This window comes from Bos indicus x Bos taurus, chromosome 29, assembly GCF_003369695.1.
Source record: "Bos indicus x Bos taurus breed Angus x Brahman F1 hybrid chromosome 29, Bos_hybrid_MaternalHap_v2.0, whole genome shotgun sequence".
In the NCBI taxonomy this organism is placed as follows: domain Eukaryota; kingdom Metazoa; phylum Chordata; class Mammalia; order Artiodactyla; family Bovidae; genus Bos; species Bos indicus x Bos taurus.
In genome coordinates this window covers 44841844-44863893 of record NC_040104.1, presented here as the reverse complement: position 1 = coordinate 44863893, position 22050 = coordinate 44841844, and the positions used below count along the sequence as shown (strand labels likewise).

The 22050-nt window shown below is 39.0% G+C and overlaps 1 protein-coding gene across 1 annotated transcript in view; it reads right to left on the bottom strand.

Annotated features, from left to right (window-relative positions):
• TYR (tyrosinase) overlaps positions 1–22050 on the bottom strand; it is a 108997-nt gene that overhangs the window by 5706 nt on the left and 81241 nt on the right. The window contains exon 4 of the mRNA XM_027532405.1: positions 11540–11721. Within this exon, the coding sequence (XP_027388206.1) occupies positions 11540–11721 (182 nt within the window). The remainder of the gene's footprint in view (positions 1–11539; positions 11722–22050) is intronic.

Genomic DNA, 22050 nt, shown 5'->3' with positions numbered 1-22050 from the left:
CTTATTTAACTTATATGCAGAGTACATCATGAGAAATGCTGGGCTGGAGGAAGCACAAGCTGGAATCATGATTGCCGGGAGAAATATCAATAACCTCAGATATGCGGATGATACCACCCTTAAGGCAGAAAGTGAAGAAGAACTAAAGACCATCTTGATGAAAATGAAAGAGGAGAGTGAAAGAGTTGGCTTAAAGCTCAACATTCAGAAAACTAAGATCATGGCATCCACTCCCGTCACTTCATGGCAAATAGATGGGGAAACAGTGGAAATGGTATCAGACGTTATTTTTGGGGGCTCCAAAATCACGGCAGATGGTGTTTACTCCATGATATTAAAAGACACTTACTCCATGGAAGAAAAGTTATGACCAACCTAGACAGCAGAGGCATTACTTTGTTAACAAAGGTCCATCTAGTCAAGGCTATGGTTTTTCCAGTAGTCACGTATGGATGTGAGAGTTGGCCTATAAAGAAAGCTGATTGCTAAAGAATTGATGCTTTTGAACTGTGGTGTTGGAGAAGACTCTTGAGAGTCCCTTGGTCTGCAAGGAGATCCAACCAGTCCATCCTAAATGAGATCAGTCCTGGGTGTTCATTGGAAGGACTGATGTTGAAGCCAAAACTCCAATACTTTGGCCACCTGATGCGAAGAGCTGACTCATCTGAAAAGACCCTGATGCTGGGAAAGACTGAGGGCAAGAGGAGCAGGGGATGACAGAGGATGAGATGGTTGGATGGCATCATGGACTCAATGGACATGAGTTTGGGTAGACTCCAGGAGTTGGGATGGACAGGGAGGCCTGCCATGCTGAGGTTCATGGGTCACAAAGAGTTGGAAATGACTGAGCGACTGAACTGAACTGAACTGAATTCTTATTCCAAAGTAGTACCATCAGTATTTCAAATGAATCAGCTTGCAATAAAATTTTATCTCTTTAAACTTGTTTTTGTCACTGATTTTGTTCAATTTTCTCTTCTGGATTCCCAGATTCTTTTCTTCTATGCTCCTTTGTGACACTCGGCACAATCATCTATGTGTTATAGTTATTTATATATGTTTCTTACTTTTCAAACTTGATCACAAACTCTTGACAGCAAGTAGTGTATCTTTTTATTTTATTTTATTTTATTTTTAAACTTTACAATATTGTATTAGTTTTGCCAAACATCAAAATGAATCCACCACAGGTATACCTGTGCTCCCCATCCTGAACCCTCCTCCCTCCGCGTACCCTCACTCTGGGTCGTCCCAGTGCACTAGCCCCAAGCATCCAGTATTGTGCATCGAACCTGGACTGGCGACTCATTTCATACTTGATATTATACATGTTTCAATGCCATTCTCCCAAATCTCCCCACCCTCTCCCTCTCCCACAGAGTCCATAAGACTGATCTATACATCAGTGTCTCTTTTGCTGTCTCGTACACAGGGTTATTGTTACCATCTTTCTAAATTCCATATATATGAGTTAGTATACTGTATTGGTGTTTTTCTTTCTGGCTTACTTCACTCTGTATAATAGGCTCCAGTTTCATCCACCTCATTAGAACTGATTCAAATGTATTCTTTTTAATGGCTGAGTAATACTCCATTGTGTATATGTACCACAGCTTTCTTATCCATTCATCTGCTGATGGGCGTCTAGGTTGCTTCCATGTCCTGGCTATTATAAACAGTGCTGCGATGGACATGGGGTACACGTGTCTCTTTCCCTTCTGGTTTCCTCAGTGTGTATGCCCAGCAGTGGGATTGCTGGATCATAAGGCAGTTCTATTTCCAGTTTTTTAAGGAATCTCCACACTGTTCTCCATAGTGGCTGTACTAGTTTGCATTCCCACCAACAGTGTAAGAGAGTTCCCTTTTCTCTGTACCCTCTCCAGCATTTATTGCTTATAGACTTTTGGATTGCAGCCATTCTGACTGGTGTGAAATGGTACCTCATAGTGGTTTTGATTTGCATTTCTCTGATAATGAGTGATGTTGAGCATCTTTTCATGTGTTTGTTAGCCATCTGTATGTCTTCTTTGGAGAAATGTATATTTAGTTCTTTGGCCCATTTTTTGATTGGGTCATTTATTTTTCTGGAGTTGAGCTGCAGGAGTTGCTTGTATATTTTTGAGATTAGTTGTTTGTCAGTTGCTTCATTTGCTATTATTTTCTCCCATTCTGAAGGCTGCCTTTTCACCTTGCTAATAGTTTCCTTTGTTGTGCAGAAGCTTTAAGTTTAATTAGGTCCCATTTGTTTATTTTTGCTTTTATTTCCAATATTCTGGGAGGTGGGTCATAGAGGATCCTGCTGTGATGTATGTCGGAGAGTGTTTTGCCTATGTTCTCCTCTAGGAGTTTTATAGTTTCTGGTCTTACGTTGAGATCTTTAATCCATTTTGAGTTTATTTTTGTGTATGGTGTTAGAAAGTGTTCTAGTTTCATTCTTTTACAAGTGGTTGACCAGTTTTCCCAGCACCACTTGTTAAAGAGATTGTCTTTAATCCATTGTATATTCTTGCCTCCTTTGTCAAAGAAATTAAGGAAACAATTCCATTCTCCATTGCAACGGAAAGAATAAAATACTTAGGAATATATCTACCTAAAGAAACTAAAGACCTATATATAGAAAACTATAAAACACTGGTGAAAGAAATCAAAGAGGACACTAATAGATGGAGAAATATACCATGTTCATGGATTGGAAGAATCAATATAGTGAAAATGAGTATACTACCCAAAGCAATTTATAGATTCAATGTAATCCCTATCAAGCTACCAACGGTATTCTTCACAGAGCTAGAACAAACAATTTCACAATTTGTATGGAAATACAAAAAACCTCGAATAGCCAAAGCTATCTTGAGAAAGAAGAATGGAACTGGAGGAATCAACCTACCTGACTTCAGGCTCTATTACAAAGCCACAGTTATCAAGACAGTATGGTACTGGCACAAAGACAGAAATATTGATCAATGGACCAAAATAGAAAGCCCAGAGATAAATCCACGCACATAAGTAGTGTATCTTTATTTATCTTTCATTCTTCTATTTATTTATTCATTCATACAGCAACATTTACTGAGACACAATATATGCCACTTGGTTGTTCACACATGTGAAAGGATCAGAGCCCCTGGCCTGAAGGAAACAATAACTGGAAGAGGAGCCTGACAAGTAAACAAATTGTTTTAAGAACAATGCTGTTCTAATGAAAGCATGTAAAAGATATAATGGGATCACAGGGAAAAGACCTCCTCTATCTGTCTGGGGAATCAGAGAAGGCATCCTAGGAGACTATCCCTCTGAGTAGAATGAATTAGAACTTGAATGTAGGATGCTGATGGCAAGCCATTCCTGGCAGAAGGAACAGGATACACCTTTGCATACACATAGGCAAGCATAAGTGAACAAATCCACGAACAACAGAGACCTCATCAAATCCCGTGTGCAGAATGAAATATTCCAATTATTGTGCATGCCTCTTCCTCTCATTTTTAAAAATTAATTTATTCATTTTAATTGGAGGCTAATTACTTTACAATGTTGTAGTGGTTTTTGCCATAGATTGACATGAATCAGCCATGGGTGTACATGTGTTCCCCATCCTGAACCCCCCTCCCATCTCCTTCCCCATCCCATCCCTCAGGGTTGTCCCATTGCACCGGTTTTGAGTGCCCTGTTTCATGCATCGAACTTGGACTGATGATCTATCTCACATATGGTAATATACATGTTTCAATGCTATTCTCTCAAATCATCCTACTTTGGCCTTCTCCCACAGAGTCCAAAAGTCTTTTCTTTATATCTGTGTCTCTATTGCTGTCTCACGTATAGGGTTGTCAGTACCATCTTTCTAAATTCCATATATATGCATTAATATATCATATTAGTGTTTTTCTTTCTGACTTACTTAACTCTGTATAATAGGCTCAAGTTTCATCCAGCTTATTAGAACTGATTCAAATGTGTTCTTTTAAATAGCTGAGCAATATTCCATTGTGTATATATACTACAGCTTTCTTACCCATTCACCTGCCAATGGACATCTAGGTTTGTCCATGTCCTAGCTATTGTAAACAGTGCAAAAAAACAATTCCATTCACCACTGTGATGAAAAGAATAAAATCTTTAGGAATAAAAAGTGAAAGTGAAGTTGCTCAGTCGTGTCCGACTCTTTGCTACCCCCATGGACTGTAGCCTACCAGACTTCTCCATCCATGGGATTTTCCAGGCAAGAGTACTGGAGTGGGTTGCCATTTCCTTCTCCAGGATATCTTCCCGACCCAGGGATTGAACCCTGGTCTCCCGCATTGTAGGCAGACGCTTTACCAGCTTAGCCATTTATCCTTAGGAATAAATCTACCTAAAAAACAAAAGACCTATATATAGAAAACTATAAAACACTGATGAAAGAAATCAAAGATGACACAAATAGATGGAGAAATATACCATGTTCATGGATTGGAAGAATCAATATAGTGAAAATGAGTATACTACTCAAAGCAATCTAAAGATTCAATGAAATCCCTATCAAGCTACCAATGGTATTTTTCACAGAACTAGAAAAAATAACTTCACAATTTGTATGGAAATACAAAAAATCTCAAATAGCCAAAGCATCTTGAGAAAGAAAAATGGAACTGGAGGAATCAACCTGCCTGACTTCAGACTATACCACAAAGCTACAGTCATCAAGTATGGATGTGAGAGTTGGACTGTGAAGAAAGCTGAGTGCCGAAGAATTGATGCTTTTGAACTGTGGTGTTGGAGAAGACTCTTGAGAGTCCCTTGAACTCCAAGGAGATCCAACCAGTCCATCCTAAAGGAGATCAGTCCTGGGTGTTAATTGGAAGGACTGATGCTGAGGCTGAAACTCCAATACTTTGGCCACCTCATGTGAAGAGTTGACTCATTGCAAAAGACCCTGATGCTGGGAGGGATTGAGGGCAGGAGGAGAAGGGGATGACAGAGGATGAGATGGCTGGATGGCATCACTGACTCGATGCACATGAGTTTGGAGGAACTCCGGGAATTGGTGATGGACAGGGAGTCCTGGCATGCTGCGGTTCATGGGGTTGCAGAGTCAAACATGACTGAGCAATTGAACTGGTTGACTGACAGTCATCAGGACAGTATGGTACTGGCACAAAGACATAAATATAGATCAATGGAACAAAGTAGAAATCCCAGAGATAAATCCATGCACCTATGGACACCTTATCTTTGACAAAAGAAGCAAAAATATACAATGGAGAAAAGGCAATCTCTTTAACAAGTAATGCTGGGAAAACTGGACAACCACCTGTAAAATAATGGAACTAGAACACTTTCTAACACCATTCACAAAAATAAACTCAAAATGGATTAAAGATCTAAATGTAAGACCAGAAACTATAAAACTCCTAGACCAGAAACTATAAAACTCCTATAAAACATAAGTAAAACACTCTCTGACATAAATCACAGCAAGATCCTCTATGACCCACCTCTCAGAGTAACGGAAATAAAAGCTGAAATAAACAAATGAGACCTAATTAAACTTAAAAGCTTTTGCACAAAGAAGAATACTATAAGCAAGGTGAAAAAACAGCCTTCAGGATGGGAGAAAATAATAGCAAACAAGGCAACTGACAAAGAGTTAATCTCTAAAATATACAAGCAGCTCATGCAGCTCAATACCATAAAAATAAACTACTCAATCAAAAAATGGGCCAAAGAACTAAACAGACATTTCTCCAAAGAAGACATACAGATGGCTAACAAACACATAAAAAGATGCTCAACATTTCCCATTATCAGAGAAATGCAAATCAAAACCACAATGAGGTACCATCTCATGCCAGTCAGAATGGCTGCTATCAAAAAGTCTGCAAAAAAATAAATGCTGGAGATGGTGTGGGGAAAAGGGAACCCTCTTCCCCTGAAAGTGGCACTGCACAGTAGTGTGGCCACTATGGAGAACAGTGTGGAGATTCCTTAAAAAAACTGGAACTAGAACTGCCATATGACCCAGCAATCCCACTGCTGGGCATACACACCAAGGAAACCAGAATTGAAAGTGACACGTGCATCCTCCTCTCATTTTTAAAATCAAATGTCAAGTCTTTTGGAATATATTAGAAGAAGGAAGCTCTTAGCAAAGTAGCACCATATAGAAAGCAGGAGTACATTTGCCAACAGGATTCAACCCATTTCGGTTTCATCTTTTAACCAGTTATGAATGTGAAAAAATGATCTGCTACTCAATTTTTTAAAACATCGCTATATTCAATTATAAGAGAAAATGTTTGACTAAAGCAAGAAATTATCAGCAGCCTTAATTATAAACATGTCTGCCTAAATGATGAATAATTAACTGCCTGAACTAAATTATATTGAAAAATTTAAAGACATTTTTAGTAAGGTGGTTAAAGTTTAGCAATTAATAGAGATAAAACTTAAACTCCTTGAAAGTACTATAGGAGCACTAGAATAATTCATAAAATGGAAAATAGGCAACAATTGTTATTTATTTTAAAGCAAAACTTTTCTAAAACTTGTGCAAATTCACAGCTGTATGAAAATACTGTAAATACATAAAACATTTAAAATCAATTTTATTTTAAAAAATCTAACTATAAATAAAAAATAAATACCATTAATCCCTTAATGTGATACTTCTTTCCCTTTTCTTCTCTAATACTTCTTGTTGCCTTTTCGGTAAAGAGTACCCATTTGGACATTAGGGAAGGAACAATGAGGTGGAGCTTGGTAGGCTGCAGTCTACGGGGTTGCAAAGAGTTGAACATAACTGAGCATGAACACATGCATGCATACAATGAGGTGGAGCATGAAAGTCACTACCGCATTGTGATCATAAAGGACTGTAAAGACTGGCAGTTTATATGCTCATGTCTCACACATCAGCATCTACAGGCCCCAATCTCTTCTGAGGTTCGAGGCCATCTAGCTACCTCAGAGACATCTTGACTCTGATGTGCCATTCACCCCATTTCACTGTGTAATGGATACCACCGTGAGATTCTCTCCATGTCTGGCCCTGTTCCTATTGTTACTGCCTTAATGAATTCAATCACCATTTATCATAGGCCAGAAAGCTTAAAGTCATCTCTAATATTTCCTTCTTTCTCATCTATTACATAAATCATTTTCCAAGTTCCATAAATTTTGCTTTCAAAATAACTTCAAATTCTTTTGTCCTTTCTACCTTGCCTCCTATCACTGCTGCTGCAATTCAAATTTCCTTCAGCTCTCCCCTGGATACTTGTAATAGCATTTTCATCAGCCTCCCTGAATGTGCTTTGCGACTGCCATAAAACTTACTACACGCTGCAGCAAACATAATCTTATGAAAACTCAAATTCGACCCTGATTTGTTTAAAATTCATTAATGAATCTGTTATCCTAGCAGTCTGGCCCAAATTCATGATCAAGACTCCCTTTTCAACTAATGAATTCCTCCTGTCATGGATATTCTCTGAAATGTCACTTCATTGACTCCTAGAGATAGGCACATCTCTAAATAAATGAGTCATTAGGAACGTGGTGGTTTAAGGTCTTTCTCTTTCATTAGGAGGAGACTACGTTGCTTGCCACTGTATTTGTAGTGTCTAAAAGAATGCTTTGTACAAGACAGTTACTAAACATATGTATGTAAAAGGAATAAATAAACCAATAAAATCACCTAAAAAATACCTAGTGCAATAGAAGGCTTGAAATACATTCAGTTTAGTTCAGTTCAGTTGCTCAGTCGTGTCTGACTCTTTGCGACCCCATGAATCGCAGCACACCAGGCCTCCCTGTCCATCACCAACTCCCGGAGTTCACTCAGACTCACGTCCATCGAGTCAGCGATGCCATCCAGCCATCTCATCCTCTGTCATCCCCTTCTCCTCCTGCCCCCAATCCCTCCCAGCATCAGAGTCTTTTCCAATGAGTCAACTCTTCGCATGAGGTGGCCAAAGTATGGGAGTTTCAGCTTTAGCATTATTCCTTCCAAAGAAATCCCAGGGCTGATCTCCTTGAGAATGGACTGGTTGGATCTCCTTGCAGTCCAAGGGACTCTCAAGAGTCTTCTCTAACACTACAGTTCAAAAGCATCAATTCTTCAGTGCTCAGCCTTCTTCACAGTCCAACTCTCACATCCATACATGACCACTGGAAAAGCCATAGCCTTGACTAGACGGACCTCTGTTGGCAAAGTAGTGTCTCTGCTTTTCAATATGCCATCTAGGTTGTTCATAACTTTCCTTCCAAGGAGCAAGCATCTTTTAATTTCATGGCTGCAGTCACCATCTGCAGTGACTTTGGAGCCCCAAAAAATAAAGTCTGACACTGTTTCCACTGTTTCCCCATCTATTTCCCATGACGTGATGGGACCGGATGCCATGATCTTCGTTTTCTGAATGTTGAGCTTTAAACCAACTTTTTCACTCTCCACTTTCACTTTCATCAAGAGTCTTTTTAGTTCCTCTTCACTTTCTGCCTTAAGGGTGGTGTCATCTGCATATCTGAGGTTATTGATATTTCTCCTGGTACATTAAAAATATCTAAAAATGACCTGAGTATTAAGCGGTGTGATATTTTTTTTTAGCAAGCTTTATTTATATGTATTGTACTATACACAAGAAAGTGTTAGGCCCTCAGTTGTGTCCATCTCTGTGACCCCATGAACTGTAGCCCACCAGGCTCTTGTGTCCATGGGATTTCCCAGGCAAGAATACTGGATTGGGTTAAGTATACTTTATTTGTGTGTAATTACATGTAAGTCATACTTACATGCATTTATTCTTCATGATAAATATCACTTGTATTCAATTTAATTCATTGATTTTACCCCATACCAGATATTCTTTGGTATTTAGACTAGAGAAGCTTGCAAGATATCAATTCTGATTTTGTAGGGCTTACAGCCAAAGTAGAAAGAAAGAAAGTGAAGTTGCTCAATTCTGTCTGACTCTTTGTGATCCTATGGACTGTGGCCCAACAGGCTCTTCTGTACATGGGATTTTCCAGGCAAGAATACTGGAGTGGGTTGCCATTTCCTCCTACAACAGCCAAGGTAGAGAGGGGGACAAATCATATGTAGAAAAACTAGCATGCAATTCTAACAAAGGAGTGATTAAACATGACTGTGTGTATATGTGTGTATATATATATATATACATATATATATATATAATTATTTTGTATCTGAGAGTTTGACAAATAGATGAAGAGGATCAGAATTTAGCTAGAGAGAATAGTGTGATCAAAAGCATGAGCCCATGAAAGAGTCTATTATGTTCTGGGAATGGAAATCATAAAATCCTGATGGTGAATCTTTGAAAGACTGTTATCAACATGTTCCTTTCTTTACACACTATGGGTGTTTCTAGAAGGAAGGGGAAACATGTCACTGGAGATGACCCTTCTTTTTGACTCACAGGAATTCACCCCCCTTATCACTTCTCCACACTCCACCCTTATCACATCTTAACCCTGTTCACAGTGATCTTAAGGTTTTCAAAGCAATGGCACCCTACTCTAGTACTCTTGCCTGGAAAATCCCATTGACGGAGGAGACTGGCAGGCTGCAGTCCATGGGGTCATGAAGAGTCAGACACGACTGAGCCACTTCACTTTCACTTTTCACTTTCATGCATTGGAGAAGGAAATGGCAACCTACTCCAGTGTTTTTGCCTGGAGAATCCCAGGGACGAGGGAGCCTGGTGGGCTGCCGTCTACGGGGTACCACAGAGTCGGACACGACTGAAGCGACTTAGCAGCAGCAGCAGCAGCAGATCTCCTCCACCAGCCATTTTAGTCCTCTTCCCATTGGCTATGATCTTCAGATAAAACAGCACAGGTCAATCAAACCCATATCTGTCCAACCAATGGCTCCCCAAAGGGCAAGAGAATATTGATAAAATACAGATTCTCCTGTTGACCTTAAAGTGTGGTTCTGCTATGCCACATACTAGCTAGATGGCCTGGGACAAGTTATTCATATGCTTTACGCCTCTATTTTCTCATCTATGATCTGGAAAAAGAAATAATAGTATCTTCATAAGGGTAGTTATGAAGGTTAAAGCAAATAATGCATACAGCACATCTAGAAGAGTTCATGACACCTAAAAAGATTCATAATGTGTTGGCTATTATGAAGTGATTCAGTTTATCACATCTGTGTAATTTCCCGTTGCTCATGCTTCTCAAATTGGACAATTTAGCATTCCAGAAATATATAGTACACTTTATACCTCTATTTTGTTATTCTTTTAGTTTAGAATACTCCCTACTCTTTTCCATCTGGTACCTGCCCACTCACCTTTCACGGCCTCATCTTGTTTCTCTAGTTTGAACTATTCTGAAGTCATTGCTTTCTCCTCTGTGCTCCCGTAGTATTCTGTTTATGACTCCTTTACTGCAATTAACCCAGCCTGATGTTTCATAGTTTCTTTGCCAATGGTCTGATTTGTACACCGAATTTAGAGCTCTTTGACGCTAGAGGTATGTCATTAATGTATGTGTCACTAAGGTGTAACAAGAGGTAGGAAGTTGATAAATGTCATTTATCTGTTCATTTAATTTTACTAATTTATTCACCTTTTCATGAATTATCCATGAATATAATGAAACATCAGTGCTTGTTGAATACCTCTTATCCACAAGCTCTGTGTTGTTTTATTGCTTTTGACCATCTTCTGTTAAGTGGAGAGGACCCTGTAGAATTGAAATCTGGCTCTTACGTATGCTTGTATTTGATACTGGGAAAGTCACTGAGATTGTTTTAGCATCAATGTCCTCACCTTATTCTAGGGATAATAATACTTACCTAATATATTCTGACTAATAATGCATGTATAGTATGGAGTAGACTCTCAGATTGTGTGGGAACTTTGCTATCTGTTCCTCATTTATCAAGAAAATACACACATACTTAAACTAAGGAAGATTATTCAAAGCCTAGGTATAGTTACAATCCTAGGCTTTTATAACACTACCTTAATCATAGTCACAGCAATTATTATTATTATGTCTATTAGCATTATTATTATTAATAGGATTTAATATCAAAATGTTCACAGGTTTTCTTGATAACTCTAGCAGGAAGCTCCCAAAGATGATTCTAAAACTGGTAGATATTTTTCTTGTGCAGACTGCACTAGGTTCTTAATGCCCTTAATTATCATAATATCTCTTTGAGGTATTATATTCCCAATATCTTAGGTTAAGAAGCTGAAATTCAGGGAATGGAAGTCAGAATTCCCAAGGTCACACCAAAGTCTGTTAGCATCAGGTCTCACACTCTCTGATTTTAATTCTTGTGCTCTTCCCAGGTTGCCACACACAGAATGCCTTATATTAAGCACAATGGATAAGAGCTTAAAGATTATTTCAGCTTGGGCCATGTAATAATAAATCAGTGATGAACTAAGGATTATAATGCACTTTCCAAGTTAAAACATTGGGGGATAACACTTTAAAATCATAAGGTTTTGCACACTCTCAAAAAAGATTGGTCACATCAGACTGAGCAATTCATATGAAAGAAACTGAGCTTTACCTGAATCTTGTAGGTAGCTATAGTCGTAGCCTAGATCTTTGGATGAAATAAAGAAGTCACCGTTTCTGTAGAGAGGGATGAAAGGAACCATGTAGGATTCCCGGTTGTGCCCAATGGGTGCATTAGCTTCTGGATAAACATCTTGAAGAGGATGATACTTTCGAAGCCACTGTTCAAAAATACTGCAGAGGAAAGGATTATTCAGAATCAGAAACCTATTGTTGTTGAAGAAATATCTGGAGTTCTTAAAGTAAAATAACAAGGCATATCTTAAAATCTAAAGCCATGGAAATATACCAAACATAGTTTTCATGCTTTGAAAAGATTTTGTAAAGCCACAGTTCATGCTGTCAGGCCCTGATGAAATCCACTCATTTGAGAGAAATATTAGAGGATAATTTTGGAAAAGGAATTTCTTAGATGATAAGTGAAAGTTAAATGACAAGTTAAAACCCTTCAGAATGCCACAGAGCAAGTGTAATTATTGGCTGAGTGACAACCGAGACATAGTCATAAATAATATATGTCTCTTATCTCAAAGAAAGTTCACCCAAAGAAAGAACATGCAAAACTAAATTGGAATCAGTATTAGAAGTTGGCTATTTTTTGATCATGGTAGGGGACTTTATTTCAACCTCCTTGTTATATTTAGAGAAGTATATGTTTAATGAGGGCTGTCCCTGTTGGTTTGGCGGTAAAGAATCTGCCTGCAATGCATCAGTCCCTGGGTTGGGAAGGTTCCCTGGAGAAGGGCATGGCAACCACTCCAGTATTCTTGCATCTCATGGACAGAGGAGCCTGGTGGGCCACAGTCCATGGGGTCACAAAAAGTTGGACATGACTGAAGTGACTTAGCATGCATGCACACATACTTCATAAGTCTTGTTGAGAAAAAGAGCTCACCTTCCATGACAGAAGGTAAACATACTTAGCACTTACCATTTCCCAGCTTCCCAGAAAGCTAAAGTATGACCACATGATCAATACTCAGCCAATCAGACATACCCATTCAAGACTGAAACAGGAGATACTGATACGAAAAAGCAAGGACAACGGAAAAGCATTCTAGCAGTGGGCAAGGGCAGTGGTGCTAACATCATCCTGTTTATAAGCATGAGATCAGAGGTATCAGTAAAGGTAAGTGCTGCCCAGAGGCAGCCTGTGTTCGAGAGCACAGCTTTGGCAGATGATTTGGCTGCTGCCCTCCTTTCTCGTTCTTACCTGTTTCTCAACCTGCATCTCCACGATCTCCTGAATTATCCATTATTCTTTCAGCAAATTTGTTCCCTTTTTAATTCAGCCAGAGTGAGTTTCTGTTGCAAGCAATGAAAAACCCTGACAGGAACAAAAGCTAAAAAGCTAAGAGATCAAAACTGTCCAGTAGGGACGGAAGTGAAACTAAGTATAACAGAACATGTAGTGGATAATTACAGGGGTGACAAAGACAATGCCTTTGTATGACCAGACCACATAGCACAGAGGGAAGAACACTAGATCTGGGGTCAGAAAACTCCCCTTGGGTCCGAGATTTGTGATTTAAGAGCTGTATACACTGCATAAGCTCATAAGCAAATCACAGAAACTCTTGAAGGTTTAGCCTTCACATCCTTAAAATGAAAGTAATAATATCTATCCCATCTGTCTCCAAACAAATTCTCCAACGTGGTAGTTTTTAGGAAAGTGCTAAATAGATAAGCTATTGTTATTTAGCTCTAGAATTAAAGCTCGGAGGCAAAAGTTTTGTGCAAGAAGCTGGTATCTAAAAAAAAAAAAAAAAGTGATGTTTCAAGTAGACAGAGAAGTTTAAAAAAAATTTTTTTTTGAAGTACAATAAAGACGAGAACAAGGAAGCCAGACGGCAGCAGTGATGATTGCTTTTTGGTGATGAAAAAGAATTCTATTTGTTTAAAAAATCCGGACTTCAAATGCTAGTTGTGGTCACAGTTGTTTTCATTGTGAATTAATTGAAGGATAAGTAGGCTGCTGATAAATACCTCGATTATTAAATACATTTTCTGAGTATTTACTATATATTTAGTTTTGAAGAAATATGAACCTACGTAAAACTCAAGTTCTGTGGGTTTTGACAAAGTTGTCTTAACGTTAAGACAACTTTAAAACTCTAAAATGTTTTAACCTGTTTAATTTTTCTTTTATTCATCTGAATAATGAGAGTGATATTTAAGTCATGAAGGTATTGCAAGGATTAATTAAGCAACCTAAATGTCAGATGAATGGATAAAGAAGATGTGATATATATTTTTATATATATATATATATATATATATATATGTATATATACACACACAATGGAATATTGCTCAGCCCATAAAAAAGAATGATATAATGCCATTTTCAGTAACATGGATGGACCTAAAAATTACCATGCTAAGTGAATTAAATAGGTAGATAAAGACAAATATCATATTATATTACTTATATGTGGAATCTAAAATAGGATACAAATGAACTTATTTATAAAACAGAAATAGACTCACAGACATAGGAAAAACTTATGGTTGCTAAAGGGGGAGGGAGTAGAATGGTAAAATAGGAATTTGGGATTAACACATATATACTACTATACATAAAATAGATAAACAAGGACCTACTGTATTCAATGTCTTAAAATAACCTCTAATGGGAACTGTATTCAATGTCTTGTAATAACCCATAATGGAAAAGTATCTGAAAAGTATATATACACATGGGCATCCCTGGTGGCTCAGTGGTAAACAATCTGACTGCCAATGCAGGAGATGCGGGTTCAATCCCTGGGTCAGAAAGATCACTAAGAAAAGGAAATGGCAACCCACACCAGTATTCTTGCCTGGGAAATCCCACGGACAGAGGATCCTGGCGGGCTACAGTCCATGGGGTTGCAGAAGAGTTGGACATGACTCAGTGACTAAATAACAACAATGTATGCATATATATGTGTGTGTGTGTGTGTGTGTACAATATAAACTAATCAATTTGCTGTACACCTGAAACATTGTAAGTCAACTCTACGTCAATAAAAATTAATTAATTGAAAAGATTAAAGGGTTAATTAAAATAGCATAAGTAAGATATTGGAACAGATCCTGATGCTGGTAAAGACTGAAATCTAAGGAGAAGGTGCAACAGAGGATGAGACAGTTAGATCGCATCACTGACTCAATGGATGTGAATGTGAACAAACTTTGGGAGACGATGAAGGAATGGAGCCTGGTGTGCTGCAGTCCACGGGGTCTCAGAGTTGAACACAGCTTAGTGACTGAGCAACAACAACTGAAATATATGGCTAAGCGTTGGACAGATGGTGAGGAGACGCCGTCTTCACCCCACAGCATCTTTCTCTTCTTCATGATTCATGTTATACTAGAAGTTACAGCTGGTGAGAGATGTGAGACATGCTATCACAGAAATGCCAAAGCTGTGCATATTTGAACTAGCTCTTTTAAAATGGTTATTATTCTTTAAGCAGCAATGGGGAAACAGTATTCAAGAGGAATTTTTTTTTTTTTTTTTTGGTGTGTACCTCCATTTCCTCAAGTGAAGAAATTAGAAACTGGCTTAACTGGCTTAACAAATAAATCCCAAATTCTTTTCAAGTCCTGTATTTTATGAACTACTCTTCTTATTTTGATGTCTATGGTTTTCTTCTTTTCATGAAAGCATTACTTGTTCATTACACAAAATTCAGAAAATAGAAACATGCAAAAAGGAGAAAATTAAAAAAAAACACACATACTTGCTTAATATTTCTGTTAGTTTTTTAAATATGCAAATATAACACTATATATATATTTTAACAAAAAGAATTATAACATAGACACTATTTTATAAGACTTTTTATTAGTATTAAATGTTGAAGTTATATTTAAACATGTTTAAACAATATTATCCCAGGGACGGGGGAGCCTGGTGGGCTGCTGTCTATGGGGTTGCACAGAGTCGGACACAACTGAAGCGACTTAGCAGCAGCAGCAGCAGAAACAATATTCAGCAGTTTGCAAGTGGTAAATCTATTTTTTAATGAGAAGGAGGCCCTCTGATAATTAATCTCTCCCCATCCCTATTAAACTTTGGCTGATTTAGAAACAGTCCAATATACAATGAGCTATTATATAAGAGCTTCAGGCAGACATTGTGCCTTTTGTCAATTGAGAAAAATTACTCTTATAGTTCAGTTTATATATAATCTTATTTCTGCCAAGAAATAAAAATTCTTTACCTAAATAGGACAAGGACATCAATTCTTAGCACCAAGAGATATAATGGATGAAACCATTAATGTGCTCACCTACCTTATCCACCTTTTAAAATGAAGGTATTAATCCTGTTTAAATTCTTCATCAGTGGTTCTCATCTTCAGTTAATTTCATCACACCATGTCTAGAATGGCTCACATCAGAATACTAATGTTTAACTTGGATAAGCACACTGACATTTTGGGAAGCAAATTATCTTCTTACCAAAGATTTATTTAACCTGCATCTAGATGGTTTTCTGGAAGCCTGGGCAACAATGAAATGCACAAGAGAGGGTTTAGGAAAAGGTTAAGCTGATCACAGACAAAAACAAGGAGGAATGTGTTTTATGTATAAAAATAGCACGGATGTCTGGTCACTTCCATCCTTACAATAAGACAAAGCTAGATAAGTGGAAAATCAATAACTTTTCTTGGACTTATGAGAGAACCGAGGTCACAGAGCAGACTACTTCTCCCCAAACTGCAGAGATAACTGCAAGCAGAGGAACTCAACTGCTATTCCCTTTTCAGGAGGAGAAGCTAGATCCATAAACCCAAACACTTTGATAAATGCCTGGAGACTGGTGATGAGAGAAGCTAGTGATGAGATGGACGGCTAGTGATGAGAGACACTCCTGGGACCCATAGTCTTAGGGGGATTCCCACACATGTGGGGCTTTTACTTCCAGGAACTCTGTCCAGTTTTCACAATAAAGATCTGAGAAAGATCCTCTCCTGGCTGTGTTGGGGGAGGGAAAGAGTATCCATTGTGAAATACGCACAGAGGTCTTCTCCACACCAAAGCCCTTCAATCCAGAGGAAATAACCACCAGAGTAGTATTCCAGTAGGGGGAAGGGAACTCCTCAGTCCAGCCTCTTCCAGCCTTCCTGTCTCATTTAAGGCTACATGGGTCAGGGCTTCTAGGAAACAGATTGGGAATATGACAACTAAAAAGGGAGATCAGAGGTGGAAAAATCAAGAAGCTATACCACTGCAGAAACACTCATGACAGTCATAGCCCGAAGACACTGGCCAACTAAAAGATTGAAATTTAATCAGAATACTATAGGACACTTTCCCTCTCCTGTACTCTACCATGATACCAACAGAGTTCTAATATGATAAGAGTGGATTATAACTAAAAGATCTGTGAGACAAATAGTTTCTGAGGAATAGTAGCACTTTGAGTCATAGAATAAATGTTTGATTATAAGCAACAGTGTAAAATAATAGTCTCTGTGGAATAGTATCAATTTGAGACATGGAATAAACGATTGTAAGCAAAAGTGTAAAATAAATATAGATGAATGCAAACTGATAATATGTATACCTACCTACATCTACCATGTGGAAGAATTCCAAATAATTATGCAGACATCTCATCCTCTATCATCCCCTTCTCCTCCTGCCTTCAATCTTTCCCAGCATCAGGGTCTTTTCCAGTGAGTCAGTTCTTCTCCAGAGAAGGCAATGGCACCCCACTCCAGTACTCTTGCCTGGAAAATCCCATGGATGGAGGAGCCTGGTAGGCTGCAGGCCACGGGGTCGCTGAGGGTCGGACACGACTGAGCTACTTCACTTTCACTTTTCACTTTCATGCATTGGAGAAGGAAATGGCAACCCACTCCAGTGTTCTTGCCTGGAGAATCCCAGGGACGGCAGAGCCTGGTGGGCTGCCGTCTATGGGGTCGCACAGAGTTGGACACGGCTGAAGTGACTTAGCAGATGCAGACATTTTGAGTACATAAAGGAGCAATGCGTAACTCCCGCTCCTTATGTATGGGGTGTCTGTAGTAACTTTCCCCCAAAGAGCGCAATATGGAAGGGCAGTGGAACCATTTAGGAGTTTGAAAGTGAAAGTATTAGTCGCTCAGTCATGTCCGACCCTTTGCCAACCCTATGGACTATAGCCCGCCAGGCTTCTCAGTCCATGGAATTCTCCAGGCCAGAATACTGGAGTGGGTTGCCATGCACTTCTCCAGGGGATCTTCCCGACTCAGGGATCAAACCCAGGTCGCAGATTCTTTACCATCAGAGCCACCAGGGAAGTCCTTAGGTTTGAGAAAACTGGTGAATATGGTATCTGCCAAGTGACCAAAGCAAACACTGCCCATGGTCAGCCATGTTGATAGCGTGTACCCTTGATATGATGGGGAGAGAAGAGTGCTTTCCACTCGGTCCTCTTCCTCCCCAAGTAACTACAGTCTACAAAATTCCAGTTGAGGGTCAATCTGTAAAACACCTGAGCAGTACTCCTCAAAACTGTCAAGGTCATCAAAAACAAGCAAAGCTTGAAAAATAGCCACAGTCAAGAAGGAGGGAGGAGACATGATCACTAAATGTAATATGAGATCCTGGATGGGATCTTGAAATACAAAGAGATATTAGATAACAACTAAGTAATCTTAATAGACTGTAGTTAATAATAATATAGTGAAGTTGTTTCTTGAATTGTGACAAAACTTCCATACTGATGTAAATTAAGAATAGGGGAAACTGGATGTGAGATATATGCAAACTCTGGTATGTAAAGAGAAAATGATTCTTAAATTTCCTTTTTAAAAATAGAACAACAGGATTCAGGATGGGGAACACATGTATACCTGTGGCGGATTCATTTTGATATTTGGCAAAACTAATACAATTATGTAAATTTTTAAAATAAAATAAAATTTAAAAAAATAAAATAAAATAAAATAGAACAACAAAGAAACCTAATGTGATTGGATATTAGGGAACTGATTTGCTTTAGTACATTCACTGGTACAACACAATTGTATAAAAACAATAGAATTCTTTTTCATTGACTTATTCAACCATTTCATAAATAGTTGAATACATATACGCATCTATAAACTGGCTCTTTGTCGGGTATTGATGTAGTTCTGTGTCCTTGTAGTACTTAGATCTAGTGGTGGAGATAGATACTAACCAGTAATTTCAGAAATGTATCTTTAGTTACAGACTGAAAGATACAAAAGCAACCTGGCAATACAATTTAGTGAAGAGGTCTGATTGATTCTGCCGCCTTTGGGAAAGTCTTTGATGGTGTTAAAGGATGACTATTTGGAGAAGTGGTATATGAGTTTTTCTGAAAAAGAATAGAATTTGCAAGAACCTTCAATGGGAGGCTACATTCTCTTATCTGTCTCACTCCTCCCGTAGCTTCACTTATTATCTACAGCTGATGACTTCTCAATTTATATTTACAGAGTAAATCTTGGTCTTAAATCTCAGCCCAAATTTCCAGCTGCCCATCTGGCACCCTCATTGAAATATCTCAAAAGCATCTTAAAGCACAGCACACAGAATCTTCAAAAATCGTGACATTAACATCTCTTCCTTATGCTACCCTTCTCCACTGATCTGTAACTTTGGGAATAAAAATATCTGTCCAGCCAGAATATGTAGAGTGACCAATGTATCTATGGAGAGAACAGTTTGAGATGAAGCTAGAGAGGAATCAGGGTCAAAATCAAGAAGGGCAGTTGAGGACATGCAAGAAGTATTTGCAATTTCTCCTAAGAGCAATAGGAAGTCACTGTTTGTCTCTGCAGTGGTGAGAGATAACATGAACAGATAATTTTTTAAAGAGTACACAGATTGCACTGTGAAGAAAGAACTGGAGGATAGTCAGAACTGATGTGCAGGGAACAAGGGAGGAGGAAATCAGCAAGAAAATGTATCTATGTTAAAAAAAAAAAAAAATGTGTAGCTTTCCAAGTGGTACAACTCAGGAGTGAGGCATCACAGAAGACTCCACATTTTCTGGTTAAAGGGGACTCACAATCAAAACAGAAGCAGAAGAAAGGAAACTGGAGAAATTCGGTAAGGCCCTGGAGGCAGATAAGAACCCAGGTCTTTGGGCTGATATACTCGGGCTGCTTTTTCCTCTGACACTCCAGTCACCTCTGCCGGGGACTTGGTTTTTTTCTTCCTTATTTTCCCCAAGTGGATCCTGAATTACTTCTGTCACTGACTAAGCCTTGCATTCGGGGGCAGGGTTTGGAGACAGGACTGGAAACGTACAGAAAAACAGATGCTAGAATATGAGTTAAAGACTCCAGTTCAGAAGTTATCTCTGAAAATAGAAAATAGTCTATAGTCATCCACTATAGTCTATAGTCATCCTGTTTTCTTTCCCTGTGGGAGGAACAAACCTAGAATGAGACAGACATTGTTTTCAGAGCAAGCAAAAGTACACTGGAGAATATCAGTGCTATCTCCTAGCTACAAAACCTCATCTTTCTAATCTTCCTTTTCTCTGTGCCTAACACATAGTAGGTGTTTAATATTTACATGATCATTGCTGCCGCCCTCCTGAGTTTATAATCTCACCCAGGAGAATGAGTTCTTAATAAAGCCATTTCTCTTAACACAACCTCTCGGTGTATGTTGCTTATTGACGTAAGCTTCAACAAATCAAGGAGGTAACTGTTATATTGATCCCATTTTACAGAAGAGAACATTGACTCAAAGGGTTGAAACTCTGCCAATGCTGACCCAACAAGACTGTGGCAGAGAATCCAGTGTTTCATGTCAGATTTCTGTTAGTTTTACAATTATACTCAACTTGCAGAGCTGTGGCCAGAGCCCAGGTGTTCTATTCCAAGTTAAATATTCTTCCACTAACAAGCGAAATGTTATTTATTACTATTTAAAGCAGAAAGATGGACAAAGCATTAATGCTTTACTCCAGGTGGTGCTAGTGGTAAAGAACCCATCTGCCAATGCAGGAGACTTGAGATGCGGGTTCGGTCCCTAGGTTGGGAAGATGCCCTGGAGAGGAGCATGGCAACAATGCCAGTGTTCTTGCCTGGAGAATCCCATGGACAGAGGAGGCTGGGAGGCTATAGTCCATAGTGTTGCACAGCATCAGACACGATTGAAGTGACTTAGCACACACTAAGCATTTTAGAGCTGTGCACAGAAGTGAGAACTAGGTATCCTTTGTCATTTTTACTTTACCTGAGAAATGAACATTTTATTACAAAGTGTCTCAACAGTGGAGAGAAGAGTTGTGAAATATTAACATCGATAGTCTAAAGACGTGATTTTTATTTGTGGAACCTTTTTACTTCCTCCCAAAGGCCATGAGAACCCATAGACCAGCACTGGCTTAGTAGGTCACAAAGTGGCGACAGAGAAGGGGGCCAAAGAGAATGGCCTTGGCACGGATTCTGGGTCTGTGCGTTGACCTGTCCTTGAGGACCAATGGAGAGTTCCTCCCAAGGGAGGCCAGTGAGCACCTGTGAAGTGACTCTGGAAGTGCTGAGCCTTATCTAGAAGCTGACACTCACTGCAGGCACGTGGGAGAAAGAGGAGCTAAGGGAAGAGGTGCAACGCATGCTGTGAACACAGGGGAGCCCTGCAGGAGGTGCGGACAAAAGGGCAAAAATCCAGCTTTAACCGTTTATAAGCAAAGGTTCAATGCCTGAGTGCGTGCTAAGTCGCTCTCAGTCATGTCAGACTCGAGAGACCCTATCCACGGGATTCTCCAGGCCAGAATACTGGAGTGGGTTGCATGTCCTCCTCCAGGGTATCTTCCCAACCCAGGGAGTGAACCCTCACCTCTTATGTCTTTTGCATTGGCAGGGGGGTTCTTTACCACTAGTGCCATCTGGGAAGCCCAAAGGTTCAATAAAAAGTCCCAGTTTTGGTGCTGGGATTTGGGGGCCCCAAAAGAAGCCAAAACATAAAATTTCTTGAGAGACCTTGATTCGTATTTCTGGTTTTGGTTTTGTGAGAGGAGAGAGGATAATCTTTGTGAGCCTCAGTTTACTCATCTGTAAAATGTGGATAATAAACTTCAAAATGCCGTGAGATATAACTGAGATTAGGTGTACAGTACACCCAGAACAGTGCCAACACACAGTAAGCACTCAACAGTGGGTAATTGTTGTTGTTGTTCTTGCACTCATCAGAAGCCATCATTTCGGAAGTTTAATATAAGGAGCCAATTTGAATTCCCTTAGAACAGAGGTTTTATATTTCTACTCCTTGGGAATTTTGGTGTATCACAAGAAGGATGGAGTTAACTTAACAAACAAATATGTCAGTGAATTTTATTTCTTGTTTTAAAGAAATTATATGAACAGAGAGTGAATTAATTATAGAAGTTAGCTTCACAGATGCTGAAATTGGATTGCTCAGATTCAGATTTTGGTTGTGATGCTCAGAAGCTGTGGAAACTTGGGCAAACTATTTCACCTCTGTGTGCTTCAGTTTCCTTCCCAGGAAAATGACAGCTACAATATGGGTTGGATTGTGCCT